Raw genomic sequence first — 19,619 nt, 5'->3', positions numbered from 1 at the left:
CATGTATGTATCTATAATGATAACAATGATAAATACATATATGTATCTATAATGATAACAATAATAAATACATATATGTATCTATAATGATAACAATGATAAATACATGTATGTATCTATAATGATAACAATGATAAATACATATATGTATCTATAATGATAACAATAATAAATACATGTATGTATCTATAATGATAACAATGATAAATACATATATGTATCTATAATGATAACAATAATAAATACATGTATGTATCTATAATGATAACAATGATAAATACATATATGTATCTATAATGATAACAATGATAAATACATATATGTATCTATAATGATAACAATGATAAATACATATATGTATCTATAATGATAACAATAATAAATACATGTATGTATCTATAATGATAACAATGATAAATACATATATGTATCTATAATGATAACAATGATAAATACATGTATGTATCTATAATGATAACAATGATAAATACATATATGTATCTATAATGATAACAATAATAAATACATATATGTATCTATAATGATAACAATGATAAATACATGTATGTATCTACTAGAGTTTCGGGGGGCTACGCCCCCCTCAACCCCAGCCGCGCACGGGGCCCAGCGTGGGCGTGTGTATATTGGGGGACCCAAATCGCCGCAGTAAAACTGTGGAAAAGTGAAAAAAAAAAAAAAACATTTTGAAGAAATTATATTTGTTATGTTGCAGGGGGTCCGCAGGGGGTCCGCGGATCCTGTGGAGTGTTGGGAGGCGCGGGGACCCCCCTGGAACATGGCGGACCCCTTTGGTGTTTTTTTTTTTTCATGAAGGTGGTTGCTTGTTTCTGCCGCTTGTTTTTAGAGAACCTGGCATGCCAACCTGAACCTGGCAACCCTGATGTTTACACTTAGCAGATGCCGTAACGGCGCGCGCTGTATGTTTCCACGCTCGCGCTAATGAAACACTAAACGGAGAAGCTTATGATTGTGAGGTTGAGCGTGAATGTATTAGCATTGTAGTCACCTGAATTGAGCATGGAAGCAGAAGACACGGTGAAGGGGAGGTGAAGGAGCCGCTGCTGTTGTTTTTATTGTGGCGACGGAGAGAGGTGCGGAGTTTCAATGGCGGCCGTTCGTGTTGTTTCGGCGAAACCCGTCGCCGTTCGGTGTCGCTGGTGCGCACGGTAAACGGTAAGAAAGTGATTCACCTTCCGTTTTGTCCGAAATGTGGTGAGTGTATTAAATTATGTTGCGACGTGGAAAGTGTGGAGTGAGCAATGATAGGTGCCCTACGCCACCCGTAAATTGTGAAAGTCGGCCGTGGCTAGTATGTTGGCGACATGTCCTATGTCGGCGTTGCGTTTAGTCGATTACAGAGCTGTGGCTATAGCGTCAGCGGCGCGCGGAAGTAACTTGTCGTTTATATAATTAGATAATGATAACAATGATAAATACATGTATGTATCTATAATGATAACAATGATAAATACATGTATGTATCTATAATGATAACAATGATAAATACATGTATGTATCTAATAAATACATGTATGTATCTATAATGATAACAATGATAAATACATGTATGTATCTAATAAATACATGTATGTATCTATAATGATAACAATGATAAATACATGTATGTATCTATAATGATAACAATGATAAATACATGTATGTACAGTATCTATAATGATAACAATGTGAAAGTGAAAATGCAAGTGATTAATGTCTCCACACTGACTGATCACTGTCTCATATCTCTGCTTGTACAGATCATGTCAAACCTTCTATATATTGATTATATTGATCAAACATGTGTTCATGTAGTAAATGTATATATAGTGTTTGTAAGAGCATTACATAACATTATGTTCAACATATCTGTAATCTTTGTCCTCTGTAGATGTAGTGAAAAGGACTCGTGATGAAGGTAAGTTGCAGTTGATTCCACTGCATGCAATCAACTGCTGTACTGCATCTGTCATTTTATTATGGTTAAATAAAATGATGTCTAATTATTAAATATATATTCATTTGCTCTATCCCTTAAGCAACTATTTAATTAAATGTAATATTCATGAAGTGTTACCACATATACTGTCAGCTCCAGTCAACAGATTAAGTACAGATCAACACATGATTTTACTCTAATGTGTTTCAGAGATGAATCCAGCAGACCAGCCCATAACATATTCAGGTAGGTCTTCTGTTTTATTACAAGTAAGACGCGCGAACGCTGGAAGCGAACGCAGCTGGAAAATATTGTGTATTTACGGACTGTGTGTGTGTGTGTGTGTGTGTGTGTGTGTGTGTGTGTGTGTGTGTGTGTGTGTGTGTGTGTGTGTGTGTGTGTGTGTGTGTGTGTGTGTGTGTGTGTGTGTGTGTGTGTGTTTTGACTGCACTCTGGCGCCACTCTGTTGGTTGCACACAGGCAGTGCAGTGCACACATACTGCACACAGACAGACAGAGACACAATGAGAGCAGAGTTTCATAGTATGCTCCACTTGGGCGCGTTCGCAATCACTCTGTATTCTGAGGTCTTCTGACTCAGTTCTACTGGTTGTCTCCACCAGGATGAAGGCATAGCCAAGACTATGTTTTGCACCATGTTCGCCCCTCTGTCCGTGTGTGTTGTGTCCGTCCGTCTGCTAATCTCCGGCACCGTTGGCCCGATCTATGTGAATCTGTGCTCACACACTCCCTGGATGCCAAAGCAGAACCTCCGCCCCAAATGTTTCACATGGGCCTGTTATAGCGCCACCAGGAATACTCCTACAGATGTTGTCCAAATATCCCCCCCCCCACCTGTGGAATGCAGCTCCAACCTGATAGACAAGGAAAGAGAAGTATAGCATGTCAGAACAAACATAGGACAGTCAAACTGCCATGACATTTTGTTTCTTAGTCACAAAACATCACCAACTAGAAAAAGTGCTCCTCGGAGCACAGGTCTCCGCCAGGTCAGGTAGGCTACTGTGGCCTCCTGGTGGCGCTATAATAGGCCAACGTGAAAAGGGTGCCATTTCTTCTTAGGCCTTCCACGACAATCGGACACTGACTGCATTCATGATTTGAGACATTTTGTTAAAAACATGTGTTTCGCTAAATTAGACCTGTTGGTGGCGCTATAACAGGCCAATGTTAAAAGGGTGGCATTTGTTCCTCAACATAGTGTGAATGTGCGTGCGAAGTTTGAGCGCAATTGGACGGTGCGTTCATGATTTGCAGAATTTTGTTCAAAACAAGCCAATAATGCAAACTTTAGATGTCAATCTTAGCCAATCAGTATGGAATATGAAAAATCAAACACATCCGTCGTGATCACATGACTATAGAGATCATGTGTACCGATTTGCGTGAAATTTGGATAAAATTGTAAGGAGTAGTATAAAAAATGTGTTTTACACAAGTCGGCCTCCTGGTGGCGCTATAAAAGGCAGATGTGAAAAATGCAGGGCAAAGGTTTTTCCTTGACCTATAGGGAGTGTGCATACAAAGTTTTACACAGATCGGTGCAATTATAGGTAAAAACACGAATCGGCCTGTTATAGCGCCACCATGAGGCTGATTTAAACATTTTCAAATGGTAGTTCTTCCTCGGCCTAATGGGAATGTGCTTGCAAAATTTCACGGAAATTGCATGCTGTGTTCATGATTTGAGGCATTTTGTTCAAAACGGAGCACTCCTGCAAACTTTGGAAGACATTTTTAGCCAATCAGGATGGAATATGAGAAATCTGAAAGACCCGTTTCGTTTAATGACTATAGAGATACTGTGTACCGATTTGTGGGATTTTTGGACACAATCTGTAGGAGTACTGTCAAAAAATGTGTTTTGCACAAATTGGCCTCCTGGTGGCGCTATAACAGGCCCCTGTGAAAAATTTGGGGCAGAGGTTCTGCTCTGGTATCCAGGGACTGTGTGTGCACAGTTTGGCTGCGAGCAAGCCAACGGTGCCGGAGATTAGCTGTACACAGACATATCGAATGACGGACGGACGGACGGACGGACACACGGACGGACGGACAGGGGGTAAAACATACTCTCTCGCCATGCCTTTCGGCCTGGCGGAGACAATAATTTGACTGATAGTAAGAAGAAAAAAAGCGGGGTAATACATTGCTGACTAGGCCTGTTGTTACACCAATATTTAACTAAATACAATTAGTACAAAATACAATGGTAATTATAGTGAGAGTGATAGCCTTCTATAAGTTAGAGAGCCTAAACATTAAATTATGCAATACTTAAACTGTCATCTGTTGCTATAACATGATAACACACTTCAAATTATACATTCATACATTATCGATACCGTCATTGATGTCTTTCTTGCTTTCTTTATTTCTTTCTTTCTTCATTTATCAGAACTCAGAACAAATGATGAAGAAATTCGTATTGTGCTGGTGGGGAAGACTGGAGCTGGAAAGAGTGCCACAGGAAACACCATCCTGGGTCGTGAAAAATTTGAATACACGTTTTCACCTGATTCTGTGACATTGAGCTGTAATAAGGCCAATGGTGTGGTGGCTGGTAGAATGGTTTCTGTTATTGACACTCCAGGGTTGTTTGACACTGGATTCAGTAATACTGAAACCATTAAAGAGGTCAGAAACTGTATTACTTGTGCTGCTCCTGGTCCTCATGTGTTCCTGGCTGTTATCAGACTAGGGAGATACACAGACGAGGAGAGGAACGTTGTGCTAAAGATTCAGAAAGCATTTGGACAAAGTTCAGATAAATACACCATGATTCTCTTCACTCATGGTGACAAGCTTGAAGGTCAAACAATTGAAGAATTTTTGAATGATTCTCCAGAACTACAAGAATTAATCAGCAAATATAGTGGTTTTTATCATGTCTTTAACAACAAAAGTAAGGATCCCTCTCAGGTCACTGAGCTGCTGGAGAAAATCAACCAGATGGTGAAGGAGAACGGTGGAAGCCACTACACCACTGAGATGTTCCAGGAGGCTGAAGCAGCCATTCAAAAAGAAATGGAGAAGATTTTAAAAGAGAACGAAAAGGTGATGAAGAGAGAGGTACAGTTCCTGAAAAACCAATGTCAAGAAAAAATAGATGCAATGAAAACAAGGATTGAAGATCAGAGAAATGACATTGAAAAAGAGAGAAAGAAAAGAGAGAAAGAACTTGAAGAAAAGGAGGTTTCTTTTAAGAAAGAGCAGGAGGAAAAAGAGCAAGAACGGAAGAAAATTGAAGAGGAGGACAAAATAAAAGAGGAAATTGAACGAAAAAAATGGGAAGAAAGAATTGAGACCTTGGAGAGAGAGAAAAGAACAGGATCAGAAGAAAAGGAAAACCTGAGAAAAGAACAGGAGGCTTGGGAAAACAAAAGAAAAGACAGGAAAAGACAGGAAGATAAAGAAAGAGAAAATGAGGAGAAAGAAAAAAGCCGCCTGCAGGCAGAGCTTGAAAAGGAAAGAGAAACAATTGAGAACCTAAAAAAAGAAGGGGATCAAAGGAGACAACAAGAAGAAGAAAAGTTACAACAGAAGCTTCTTGAACAAGAAAAGCAGATTGAGTATTTGGGGAAGTTACACGAATACGAGACCAGACAAAGCGCAGTCATGAAGGTAATGTGAGTGTTCATTGGAAATCTGACAAGTGCATCATCCTCTGAGATCTTTACGTACAATACAGCATTCACCAACATGTTGTGTAATTGATTAAAACAATCATCAGTTACTCACATGGTTTGATCGTACGTTACATTTGAAATGACTAGCAGCTGTTTTGCTGTCTGCAATGCATTTAAATGGATTTTATGGTAACTTGATGGTCATGGGTCCTTCTGAAATACAGTTTAAGATGTCTTCTTCAGACAAACAAAGCCAGATAAAGACACAAAATTACCAAATATTTATTGAATTATGTAAAACTATGTGGTATCAGTACAATGTTGCATTGATTATGTTCAATTATCTAGTATTAGTAAAATGTTGCATTGATTATGTCAAATTATCTGGTATTAGTAAAACATATTTGTTATGTAAAACTATCTGGTATCAGTGCAACTTTGTATTGATTGTGTAAAACTATCTGATCAATTACAACTTTCTGTTGATTTGAGAAACGTGTGGCAATGTGACATGTTGTCAGCTTGTTTTTTGTATCTGCAATTCACACCTCTAGTGTGATATCCTTATTGTTATGACCCCTAGGGTCAGATGTATTTCGTCATCATGTATTTAACTCCAGACCATGAACACATGGTATGGATCACATACAGTATTGTGTTGTGTGCTGTCTCTTGCCCTCTGCATGTCTTCTCCCCATCAATTATAAGACTGGTTGGGTGGTGATGAGTGTCTGATTGACTACCATGGTGGTTGAGTAGTGATGAGTGGTTGAGTGGTTAAATAACTACTAGATGGACTCGGATGGTGATCGTCTCCAGTGACCAGGCTGTTGACCATGAAGCTGGCTGTCACCAGTCCTCACACATCTCTCCTCCCGACTTTGACATCTTTATTGATTATTAACACAACATAACCTGTCCTTTATTATCTATGTATTATTGATTATTAACATAGTCTATGTCCTTTATTATCTATGTATTATTGATTATTAACATAGTCTATGTCCTTTATTATCTATGTATTATTGATTATTAACATAATTATGTCCTTTCTTATCTATGTATTATTGATAATTGTCTTATCTATGTGTCAGATACAGTGATGTCTACAAACACCATCAGTCTCTTTATGATGTTGATATAATTTCCATGGATAAAGTTATGGATAATGTACTACTTACTGCCTTGGTAGTGTAGGGGTGGGTGAGCTTTTATTTGTTACCAGTTTGTTCTGTTTTTATCAGCTTATTCTAGGTCAGATACTTGTATTTTCTGTTTTCTTCATGTTAGGTAAGAATAGGATTTTAGTTTGTGTATTTAGTAGTTTATGGTCATGGGCCCACCCTGAGGTAATAATGTCCTCCTGCTTTGTTACAAATATAAAATAAATCCTTCTGGGTTTTAAACTGGTGTGGACTGGATTAGTTTGTTCTTGTCTTCTGGGTTTTAAACTGGTGTGGACTGGATTAGTTTGTTCTTGTCTTCTGGGTTTTAAACTGGTTTGGACTGGATGTGAGCTTGTAGATCTGCTATCCGGTGTGGACTGGCTGCGTTTGGTACTGGCAAGGAGGGAGTCTATTCTTTATGTCAGCGGTTCTCAAAGTGGGGTCCCCAGGGGTCCTTGAGAGGGTTCCAATGGGTCCCCAGGAAAATGTATTGTCATTTACAAAATCACTTTAACCACTTTAAACCTATAGATTGGCTATTTGACAATAGCCGATCTACAAGCTCCAATGGGGGGGGGGGGGGTCCCTGGTAATTTGGGGGGAGTTTGAGAATCATTGATTTACAGTAGAAGTACAGTAGGACTCATGAACACAGCACCTCAAAGTGTGATATGAATACTATACATACAGGTTATTGTTTTTATTTATATTATATTGTTATTCTAAATTATCTCTGTGTTATTGTTACAATGTTGAAGAACCAAATCATTTTACTATTAATTGTGTATCTTATTAGGATATATGAAAAAATGAAAAACTTTCTTACACAAAAGCATCAAAAGTAGCAGATCTACAAGCTCGTCTTGAGCTTGTAGATCTGCTACATTTCCCATTTTTTTATTTGAATCCTGAAAAGTAACAGTTGTGTAGGCCTACGTATGAGGTTTACACCTGACAGATGATATGTCATGTAACAATTAAATTCATAATTTCCCTGTCCTTACTAGGTCATCTGGTGTGAATAACTGGGTTTAAAAATAGGTGTTTTATAAATCTATATTATCATTATGTTTAACTGTCTTGCCTCTCAGTTAGTGAATGCAGCCATATAGAACAGAAATGCAGTGTTACAGTGACATCTACTGGCAACAACACCACATTGCATCAGCCTGGTGTCAGCATTTCAATGTGATTTCTAGCAATGATACCTGCTAAATGCTAATTCACACAGAGTACTAAACGACAATTATAGAGTTAACTCATGTATTATACAGTTATTATAGAGTTAACTCATTTCCAGAAGGATTTCCATGTCCACACGCACACCACCATTACTATTTGTGGGATCGCTAAAGCGATCACACTAATGTTATCTTGCATATTTGTGGGATCGCTAAAGCGATCACACTAATGTTATCTTGCATATTTATTATTATTATTCCCCCCTTTTTTGGCCCCTAACTAGTCCTTCATACTTTTAGCTACAAACTCCGTTCCAACTCTTCAACGTTCGGCCTACTCAGGACATGTCGGCTTACATTCAAATTTTTGAAATAATTTGTACTTTTAGAGATATTGCACTTTTTACTTCTAAAAAAAGCCCATTCATTTCAATGGGGAAATTCATACTTTTAGCTAGAAACTCCGTTCCAACTCTATAACGTTCAGCCTACTTAGGACATATTGGCTACCATTTGAATTTTTGAAATAATTCAAATGGGAAAAAAAGTTTTTTCCAAAACTTTTTTTTTTCAGATTTTTTTTTTTTTTCAAAAAAAAAAAAATTTCATAATTTTTTTTTTTTCAAATTTTTTTTTTTTCCAAAAATTTTTTTTTTTCAGAATTTTTTTTTTTTCAAAAAAACAATTTTTCAGATTTTTTTTTTTTTCAAGAATTTTTTTTTCCAAAGATTTTTTTTACAACATTTTTTTTTTCCAAAACTTTTTTTTTTCCGAATTTTTTTTTTTTTCAGATTTTTTTTTTCCTAACTTTTTTTTTTCAGATTTTTTTTTTCTTTCCAAATTCAAACCTTTCAAACCTTTAGAACTTTTAGAACCTTTCAAACCTTTCAAACCTTTAGAACTTTTCAAACCTTTCAAACCTTTCGAACCTTTCGAACCTTTCAAACCTTTCAAACCTTTCAAACCTTTCGAACCTTTCGAACCTTTCGAACCTTTCGAACCTTTCGAACCTTTCGAACCTTTAGAACCTTTAGAACCTTTCAAACCTTTCAAACCTTTCAAACCTTTCAAACCTTTCAAACCTTTCAAACCTTTCAAACCTTTCAAACCTTTCAAACCTTTCAAACCTTTCAAACCTTTAGAACCTTTAGAACCTTTAGAACCTTTCAAACTTTTCAAACTTTTCAAACCCTTCAAACCCTTCAAACCCTTCAAACTTTTCAAACACTTTTATAACACTACTAACACTATCAATACTCAATACCTGCAACATTCTTAGCGATCCCACACTGTTTCTTCAGGAACAGTACTTTCTAGTTGTGGGATCGCTAAAGCGATCACACTAATGTTATCTTGCATATTTATTATTATTATTATTCCGCCCGTTTTTTGGCCCCTAACTAGTCCTTCATACTTTTAGCTACAAACTCCGTTCCAACTCTTCAACGTTCGGCCTACTCAGGACATGTCGGCTATTATTTTTATTTTTGAAATAATTTGTACTTTTAGAGATATTGCACTTTTTACTTCTAAAAAAAGCCCATTCATTTCAATGGGGAAATTCATACTTTTAGCTAGAAACTCCGTTCCAACTCTATAACGTTCAGCCTACTTAGGAGATATTGGCTACCATTTGAATTTTTGAAATAATTTGTACTTTTAGAGATATTTCACTTTTTACTGCTAAAACAATCCCATTCATTTCAATGGAGAAATGCTATTTAGCCACAGTGGAGCCTAGCAACTGCTTATTATACCCTAACAACACCATATTAGAGCCTAGCAACCACCTATTATACCCTAGCAACCACCTATTACACCCTAGCAACCACCTTTTGTACCCTAGCAACCGCATATTAGACCATATAAACTGCATATTAAACCTTAGCAACCCCCTATTAGACCCTAGCAACCACGTATTACACCCTAGCAACCACCTGTTTACCCTAGCAACCACCCGTTTTACCCCAGCAACCACCTGTTTTACCCTAGCAACCACCAATTAGACCCTAGCAACCACCTATTAGACCCTAGCAACCGCTTATTATGCCCTAGCAACCACCTGTTTTACCCTAGCAACCACCTATTAGACCCTAGCAACCGACTATTAGACCCTAGCAACCGCCTATTAGACCCTAGCAACCACGTATTACACCCTAGCAACCACCTGTTTACCCTAGCAACCACCCGTTTTACCCCAGCAACTACCTGTTTTACCCTAGCAACCACCAATTAGACCCTAGCAACCACCTATTAGACCCTAGCAACCGCTTATTATGCCCTAGCAACCACCTGTTTTACCCTAGCAACCACCTATTAGACCCTAGCAACCACCTATTAGACCCTAGTAACCATCTATTAGACCCTAGCTATCACTGTTTTACCCTAAAAAAATACATTTTACACTATTCAACACTGCCGACACTATAAAAACTTTTAACACTAATACTTTAACACCTTTCAAACCTTTCACACCTTTCAAACCTTTAGAACCTTTCAAACCTTTATAACTTTTAGCACCTTTAGAACCTTTCAAACCTTTAGAACCTTTAGAACCTTTAGAACCTTTCAAACCATTCAAACCTTTAGAACCTTTCAAATCTTTAGAACCTTTCAAACCTTTAGAACCTTTCAAACCTTTAGAACCTTTCAAACCTTTAGAACTTTTAGAACCTTTAGAACCTTTCAAAACTTTAGAACCTTTCAAACCTTTCAAACTTTTCAAACCCTTCAAACCCTTTAAACCTTTCAAACCTTTCAAACCTTCAAACCTATAACACTACTAACACTATCAATACTCAATACCTGCAACATTCTTAGCGATCCCACACTGTTTCTTCAGGAACAGTACTTTCTAGTTATTATTATTATTCCCCCCTTTTTTGGCCCCTAACTAGTCCTTCATACTTTTAGCTACAAACTCCGTTCCAACTCTTCAACGTTCGGCCTACTCAGGACATGTCGGCTATTATTCAAATTTTTGAAATAATTTGTACTTTTAGAGATATTGAACTTTTTACTCCTAAAAAAAGCCCATTCATTTCAATGGGGAAATTCATACTTTTAGCTAGAAACTCCGTTCCAACTCTATAACGTTCGTTTTTTTCCGAACTTTTTTTTTTCAGATTTTTTTATTCCCAAAAAAAAAATTTTTCCAAATTTTTTTTTTTCCAATTTTTTTTTTCCAATTTTTTTTTTCCAAATTTTTTTTTTCCTAACTTTTTTTTTTCAGATTTTTTTTTCTTTCCAAATTCAAACCTTTAGAACTTTTAGAACCTTTAGAACCTTTCAAACCTTTCAAACCTTTCAAACCTTTCAAACCTTTCAAACCTTTCAAACCTTTCAAACCTTTCAAACCTTTCAAACCTTTAGAACCTTTAGAACCTTTAGAACCTTTCAAACCTTTCAAACCTTTCAAACCTTTCAAACCTTTCAAACCTTTCAAACCTTTCAAACCTTTAGAACTCTTAGAACCTTTAGAACCTTTCAAACCTTTCAAACCTTTCAAACCTTTCAAACCTTTAGAACCTTTAGAACCTTTAGAACCTTTAGAACCTTTAGAACCTTTAGAACCTTTAGAACCTTTCAAACCTTTAGAACCTTTCAAACCTTTAGAACCTTTCAAACCTTTAGAACCTTTCAAACCTTTCAAACTTTTCAAACCCTTCAAACCCTTCAAACCCTTCAAACCTTTCAAACTTTTCAAACACTTTTATAACACTACTAACACTATCAATACTCAATACCTGCAACATTCTTAGCGATCCCACACTGTTTCTTCAGGAACAGTACTTTCTAGTTTGTGTTATTATTGCTAAAGCGATCACACTACAGTGTTATTGTGGGATCGCTAAAGCGATCACACTAATGTTATCTTGCATATTTATTGTGGGATCGCTAAAGCGATCACACTAATGTTATCTTGCATATTTATTGTGGGATCGCTAAAGCGATCACACTAATGTTATCTTGCATATTTGTGGGATCGCTAAAGCGATCACACTAATGTTATTGTCAACGGTGTTTTTTTGGCACCTAACTAGTCCTTCATACTTTTAGCTACAAACTCCGTTCCAACTCTTCAACGTTCGGCCTACTCAGGACATGTCGGCTATTATTCAAATTTTTGAAATAATTTGTACTTTTAGAGATATTGCACTTTTTACTTCTAAAAAAAGCCCATTCATTTCAATGGGGAAATTCATACTTTTAGCTAGAAACTCCGTTCCAACTCTATAACGTTCAGCCTACTTAGGACATATTGGCTACCATTTGAATTTTTGAAATAATTTGTACTTTTAGAGATATTTCACTTTTTACTGCTAAAACAATCCCATTCATTTCAATGGAGAAATGCTATTTAGCCACAGTGGAGCCTAGCAACTGCTTATTATACCCTAACAACACCATATTAGAGCCTAGCAACCACCTATTATACCCTAGCAACCACCTATTACACCCTAGCAACCACCGTTTTACCCTAGCAACCACCTATTGTACCCTAGCAACCGCATATTAGACCATATAAACTGCATATTAAACCTTAGCAACCCCCTATTAGACCCTAGCAACCACCTGTTTACCCTAGCAACCACCCGTTTTACCCCAGCAACCACCTGTTTTACCCTAGCAACCACCAATTAGACCCTAGCAACCACCTATTAGACCCTAGCAACCGCTTATTAGGCCCTAGCAACCACCTGTTTTACCCTAGCAACCACCTGTTTTACCCTAGCAACCACCTATTAGACCCTAGCAACCGCCTATTAGACCCTAGCAACCGCTTATTAGAACCTAGCTATCACTGTTTTACCCTAAAAAAATACATTTTAAACTATTCAACACTGCCAACACTATAAAAACTTTTAACAATAATACTTTAACACCTTTCACACCTTTAGAACCTTTAGAACCTTTGAAACCTTTGAAACCTTTGAAACCTTTGAAACCTTTGAAACCTTTGAAACCTTTAGAACCTTTCAAACCTTTAGAACCTTTAGAACCATTCAAACCTTTAGAACCTTTCAAACCTTTAGAACCTTTCAAACCTTTCAAACCTTTAGAACCTTTAGAACCTTTAGAACCTTTCAAACCTTTCAAACCTTTCAAACCTTTAGAACCTTTCAAATCTTTCAAACCTTTCAAACCCTTTTGAACCTTTCAAATTTTCAAACCTTTCAAACCTTTCGAACTTTTCAAACCCTTCAAACCCTTCAAACCTTTCAAACTTTTCAAACCTATAACACTACTAACACTATCAATACTCAATACCTGCAACATTCTTAGCGATCCCACACTGTTTCTTCAGGAACAGTACTTTCTAGTTATTATTATTATTCCGGCGTTTTTTGGCCCCTAACTAGTCCTTCATACTTTTAGCTACAAACTCCGTTCCAACTCTTCAACGTTCGGCCTACTCAGGACATGTCGGCTATTATTTTTATTTTTGGAATAATTTGTACTTTTAGAGATATTGCACTTTTTACTTCTAAAAAATCCCCATTCATTTCAATGGGGAAATTCATCATCATCCTCAGTCCCCCTTTCACACCCATGTTAACTCTCATCTCTTCTCCTCTCATCGGCCACACGGCCGCTGTTGTTTTTTTTTCCAAAACTTTTTTTTTTTCAGATTTTTTTTTTTCAAAAAAAAAATTATTCAAATTTTTGAAATAATTTGTACTTTTAGAGATATTGCACTTTTTACTTCTAATTTTTTTTTTTGTTTTTTTTTCCGAACTTTTTTTTTTTTAGATTTTTTTTTCCAGATTTTTATTTCCTAACTTTTTTTTTTCAGATTTTTTTTTCTTTCCAAATTCTTTTTTTTCTTTTTTTTTTTTCCTATTTTTTTTTTTACACTATTCAACACTGCCAACACTATACAAACTTTTAACACTAATACTTTAACACCTTGTCAAACCTTTCAAACTTTTCAAACCTTTCAAACCATTAGAACTTTTAGAACTTTTAGAACCTTTCAAACCTTTCAAACCTTTCAAACCTTTCGAACCTTTCGAACCTTTCGAACCTTTAGAACCTTTAGAACCTTTAGAACCTTTAGAACCTTTCAAACCATTCAAACCATTCAAACCATTCAAACCTTTAGAACCTTTAGAACCTTTAGAACCTTTAGAACCTTTCAAACCTTTCAAACCTTTCACACCCTTCAAACCTTTCACACCTTTCAAACCTATAACACTACTAACACTATCAATACTCAATACCAGCAATATTCTTAGCGATCCCACACTGTTTCTTCAGGAACAGTACTTTCTAGTTGTGGGATCGCTAAAGCGATCACACTAATGTTATTGTCCGCCCGTTTTTTTTGGCACCTAACTAGTCCTTCATACTTTTAGCTACAAACTCCGTTCCAACTCTTCAACCTACTCAGGACATGTCGGCTATTATTCAAATTTTTGAAATAATTTGTACTTTTAGAGATATTGCACTTTTTACTTCTAAAAAAAGCCCATTCATTTCAATGGGGAAATTCATACTTTTAGCTAGAAACTCCGTTCCAACTCTATAACGTTCAGCCTACTTAGGACATATTGGCTACCATTTGAATTTTTGAAATAATTTGTACTTTTAGAAATATTTCACTTTTTACTGCTAAAACAATCCCATTCATTTCAATGGAAAAATGCTATTTAGCCACAGTGGAGCCTAGCAACTGCTTATTATACCCTAACAACACCATATTAGAGCCTAGCAACCACCTATTATACCCTAGCAACCACCTATTACACCCTAGCAACCACCGTTTTACCCTAGCAACCACCTTTTGTACCCTAGCAACCGCATATTAGACCATATAAACTGCATATTAAACCTTAGCAACCCCCTATTAGACCCTAGCAACCACGTATTACACCCTAGCAACCACCTGTTTACCCTAGCAACCACCCGTTTTACCCCAGCAACCACCTGTTTTACCCTAGCAACCACCAATTAGACCCTAGCAACCACCTATTAGACCTTAGCAACCGCTTATTAGGCCCTAGCAACCACCTGTTTTGCCCTAGCAGCCACCTGTTTTACCCTAGCAACCACCTATTAGACCCTAGCAACCACCTATTAGACCCTAGCAACCACCTATTAGAACCGAGCTATCACTGTTTTACCCTAAAAAAAATACATTTTACACTATTCAACACTGCCAACACTATAAAAACTTTTAACACTAATACTTTAACACCTTTCAAACCTTTAGAACCTTTCGAACCTTTCGAACCTTTCGAACCTTTCAAACCATTCAAACCTTTAGAACCTTTAGAACCTTTCAAACCTTTCAAACCTTTCAAACCTATAACACTACTAACACTATCAATACTCAATACCTGCAACATTCTTAGCGATCCCACACTGTTTCTTCAGGAACAGTACTTTCTAGTTGTCAATATTTTTTTTTGGCACCAGTTTTTTGGCACCTAACTAGTCCTTCATACTTTTAGCTACAAACTCCGTTCCAACTCTTCAACGTTCGGCCTACTCAGGACATGTTGGCTATTATTTTTGAAATAATTTGTACTTTTAGAGATATTGCACTTTTTACTTCTAAAAAATCCCCATTCATTTCAATGGGGAAATTCATCATCATCCTCAGTCCCCCTTTCACACCCATGTTAACTCTCATCTCTTCTCCTCTCATCGGCCACACGGCCGCTGTTGTTTTTTTTTCCAGAACTTTTTTTTTTCAGAATTTTTTTTTTTCAAAAAAAAAAATTTCCAGACATTTTTTTTTCCCAAAAAAAAAATTTTCCGAACTTTTTTTTTTTTTCCAAATTTTTTTTTTCCGAACTTTTTTTTTTCCCAGAATTTTTTTTTTTAGTTTTTTTTTCTTTCCAAATTCTTTTTTTTCTTTTTTTTTTCAGATTTTTTTTTACACTATTCAACACTGCCAACACTATACAAACTTTTAACACTAATACTTTAACACCTTGTCAAACCTTTCACACTTTTCAAACTTTTCAAACCTTTAGAACCTTTAGAACCTTTCAAACCATTAGAACTTTTAGAACCTTTCAAACCTTTCAAACCTTTCAAACCTTTCGAACCTTTCGAACCTTTCGAACCTTTCGAACCTTTCGAACCTTTAGAACCTTTCAAACCTTTCAAACCATTCAAACCTTTAGAACCTTTCAAACCTTTCAAACCCTTCAAACCTTTCACACCTATAACACTACTAACACTATCAATACTCAATACCAGCAACATTCTTAGCGATCCCACACTGTTTCTTCAGGAACAGTACTTTCTAGTTATCATTGATAATCTCTGGGACCCTACTTTACAATGTGAAATCCAGTGCTATTTTGAGTGTACAAATGGAACCAATCGCTTAACAATGTTATGTCGATATTGTCAGTTTTTAATCAATTTGAAAAAAATATGTTTTTGCATTTAACTTATGAAGCAACATTTAATAATGAATTGCATTGTTATAATGCTTTTCTAAGCTCAAAGCTCTTTTACAAATGGTTCATTCACTCATACATTGGGAGATGAAGCAGCAAACAGTCGACGCCAGTGTCCTCCCTTCCCACATCAATGGTGGCAAAGCTAATGCCGGCCGACTTATTGGAGGCAATGTAGGGTTCAGTGTCTTGCCCAAGGACACTTCCACATGTGGACAAGAGGAACCGGGATTCGACCCGCCGACTCAAGGATCATTGGACAACCTGCTCTACCTCCTGAGCCACAGCAGTCCCAATAGGTGCCCGTTTACAATATAACTTATATAATTGGGATGGTGGTATTCTGTCCCCCTGCTCTTCTATTGAGACATTTAGATCGTGTCAAAGGTCATGTCTCACGTAGACACAGGATCTGACATGAATCTTTACCTGATGGTCAAGATTACATTTTTCCCCTGAGCAAGCAGGCAGGCTCTATTAGCTCAATGGTAAAAATGTCAAGGAGGAAACAGAGTTCAAATCCGGGATAGAAGAGGAATTTTACATAGATGATAGTGCTGCTTTCTTAACAAGCAAACACTTAACACATTGCCTGCCAGAGTTTTTTCAGATTTTTAGCTGTTGCCTGCCAGGGTTTTGCCATGTTTTTGGTACCTGTTCGCGTAGCCACAGATTTTTTTCCTCCAGTATGATTGATCCCCAGATGGTTTCTAATCACAGATGAGATTCAGGTGTGGTTTCACAAATGTCAACGAGGTCATTTTGACCTCGTTGACATGTTTGGTTGATGTTTCAATATAGCTCAAAAGCAGTAGTTTTAAACCAAAAAACAAAGTGAATTGTTTGTCCGTTTGAATTTTAACATTGAAGTGAATGGAGCAGCAAATCTTCGAACATTTTTAGCTCCTAATCTGTTCATAATTCGACAAGGGTTGAAATTATAAAAAAATGCAAAAAAAAAAAAATTTTTTTTTGAAATTTATTTTTTTTTTTCTTTTTTTCCAAAGACGTATATATACGTCTTTGGCAGACAACAGCTGATAATTAAAAGACGTATATATACGTCTTTGGCAGCTAATGTGTTAATGAGCAAACAAATAAATATATATAAATGTGTTTTTTATTAAGTGTTATGAACTTCAATATTATGACTAAACATCGATATATGAAAAGATCATTTAACTTGAATCATACAATGAACAAGAAAATATAAAACACACTTGAACCTCATATTTAACCACTTGAGTACAAAAAATGACTTATTTTCTATCAATTACACGTCCCATGAAGACTTGAATTCATGGAGATTTATTAGTTTTTGTCTCATTCCTGAGACAATAATTTGATGACCGGCGGAGTCGACTCAATGAGTCTCCTTTAACCAATGACCCGGTCGTCACATTAGTGTCTCAGGAATGCGACAAAAACTAAAAGTGAGCTTGTAGATCTGCTATTTTCGAATAACCAAGTGGTTAAAAATGATTGTGATGCAATGTTAACTACTTTTTGCTGGGGACCCCCTGGAACCCCCCTCCACGGACCCCTGGGGGTCCCCATACACCACTTTGAGAACCAATGGTATAATTGATAGAAAATAAGTATTTTTTTGGGTGAAGCCATGTACAGGAAAAAAGAAAATGAAAAAAAAAAAACACACGGCAGATTTACAAGCTCACAGCGGACCTCATGGTAACAGCGTTGTGAGCTTGTAGATCTGCTATCGTTTTCTAAAAGTCTAATATTGGTGAATATGTCAGTCAGGCTCAACTTACAACTATGTTTGTCTTTCACCACTAAAAACTATCTGACAGGCTAAATGAGTACTTCACCACCCTAACCCAAAAATAAATAATTATAATTATAATAATAATAAAACACTTCCTTTCCTTATGATTTGCACCGTAAGTATTAAAATAAAAATCCAAAATGTTCAACATAAGGGGATCTTTTGGAAGTAGCAACAATGATTTATTGAATATTTTTATTTAATACTTTCAGTTTGCAACAAAAGAAAAGCACAGGATTTTACGACCCCGTCTAGGGGTAAGGGATGTAACATAAATTTGGAGTGAAACCCATTTTTATTAATAACTTAAGATATCTACATGAATTGAAATAGGCTTAAAAACTAAATCATATCTAGGACACACGGAGCAACTCAGGGTATGATCCTTTTAACAACCATTGACTGTACTACCTGTGCTGTTAATAAACATGTCAATAAAGTATTCAATCAATCAATCATGAAATAAAAGAAAAAAGACAGCAGAGCTACAAGGGGTGTGGCTAAATCAGACCACTCCCATGAAAGATACACAGTATAACATTAATGCTTTTCATTGGTTAAATAATCATTTATAAAAACCCACAGACAGACTAAACCACTTTTAACCCGACCTCCTTATTATGGGCATGTTATTACAGGCTGAACGTTTTAGAAAAGGATCTACAAGCTCACAACACAGTTAGTTAAAGTTTATTTCGGTCATAAGCCATAATACAAATATGGCATTTCATACAATAAAACCAAAAACTAAAAACTAAAGCAGCACAAGACTGCTGGATAGAAACACTCATCTACTGCTGTAGGAGGAGCAGCAGTGATTGGCTGAAGAGGAGAGAACTGCTCCAGGGAAACCAGAGCCGTATATTAAGAGTCACACTATATAAATATAAAGGCAATTCAATGATGGAAATTTAAAAACAAAAAAGGAATACAAAAATAATAAGACCAAAAATAAGAGTGAAAGCAGAAAACTAGCTGACCATTCCTTCTAGCTAAAAGCTAATCTATAGTAATGAGTTAAAAGTCTTCTAAAAGTGGACACTGAAGTGGACTGTGTCTAATTTGCAGCGGAAGTTGGTTCCACAGAAATGGAGCCCTATAGCAGCGAATGCCCCGTCACAAGCTTTGTCTGGAGGGTGGGGTTCGGGGACCCCCAGGGGTCCCTGAGGGAGTTTCTGGGGGTCCCCTGCTAAATGATAGATTAGGCACCAAATTGATCCTTATGGGTCTGTAACTCTGAGAGTGTACAAATGGAACCAAATGGACCTGTTAGGGTCCATTTGGTTCCATTTGTACACTCTCAGAGTTAAATTGACATAGATTTTACAATATAAATTGCGGTCCAAGTGATAGAAATGCCATTAAATGGGGGTCCGTAGCCCTAATGCATGTCAAACTGGGGGTCCTTGAAATTAAAATGGTTGAGAATCACTGCTAGAGCCGTAAAAAAATCTTCTCT

General features: G+C 36.6%; 2 protein-coding genes across 2 annotated transcripts in view; one reads left to right on the top strand and one right to left on the bottom strand.

The window, feature by feature from the left end:
• LOC311063058 (pyrin-like) overlaps positions 1 to 19,619 on the bottom strand; it is a gene marked incomplete at its 5' end in the record, with an annotated part of 670,464 nt that overhangs the window by 67,095 nt on the left and 583,750 nt on the right. The window lies entirely within an intron of this gene.
• LOC311063932 (GTPase IMAP family member 9-like) lies at positions 2,167 to 7,798 on the top strand (the record flags this gene model as incomplete). The annotated part of the gene is made up of 4 exons (XM_084083563.1): positions 2,167 to 2,203; positions 4,377 to 5,050; positions 6,191 to 6,241; positions 7,781 to 7,798. The coding sequence occupies exons 1-4, from the start codon at positions 2,170 to 2,172 to the stop codon at positions 7,796 to 7,798; spliced, it is 777 nt and encodes a 258-aa protein (XP_083939689.1). The 5' UTR covers positions 2,167 to 2,169.

The sequence above is a fragment of the Gymnoscopelus microlampas genome (assembly GCF_963454915.1).
Source record: "Gymnoscopelus microlampas genome assembly, chromosome: 16".
Classification (NCBI taxonomy): domain Eukaryota; kingdom Metazoa; phylum Chordata; class Actinopteri; order Myctophiformes; family Myctophidae; genus Gymnoscopelus; species Gymnoscopelus microlampas.
This window is presented reverse-complemented; position numbering and strand designations above follow the sequence as displayed.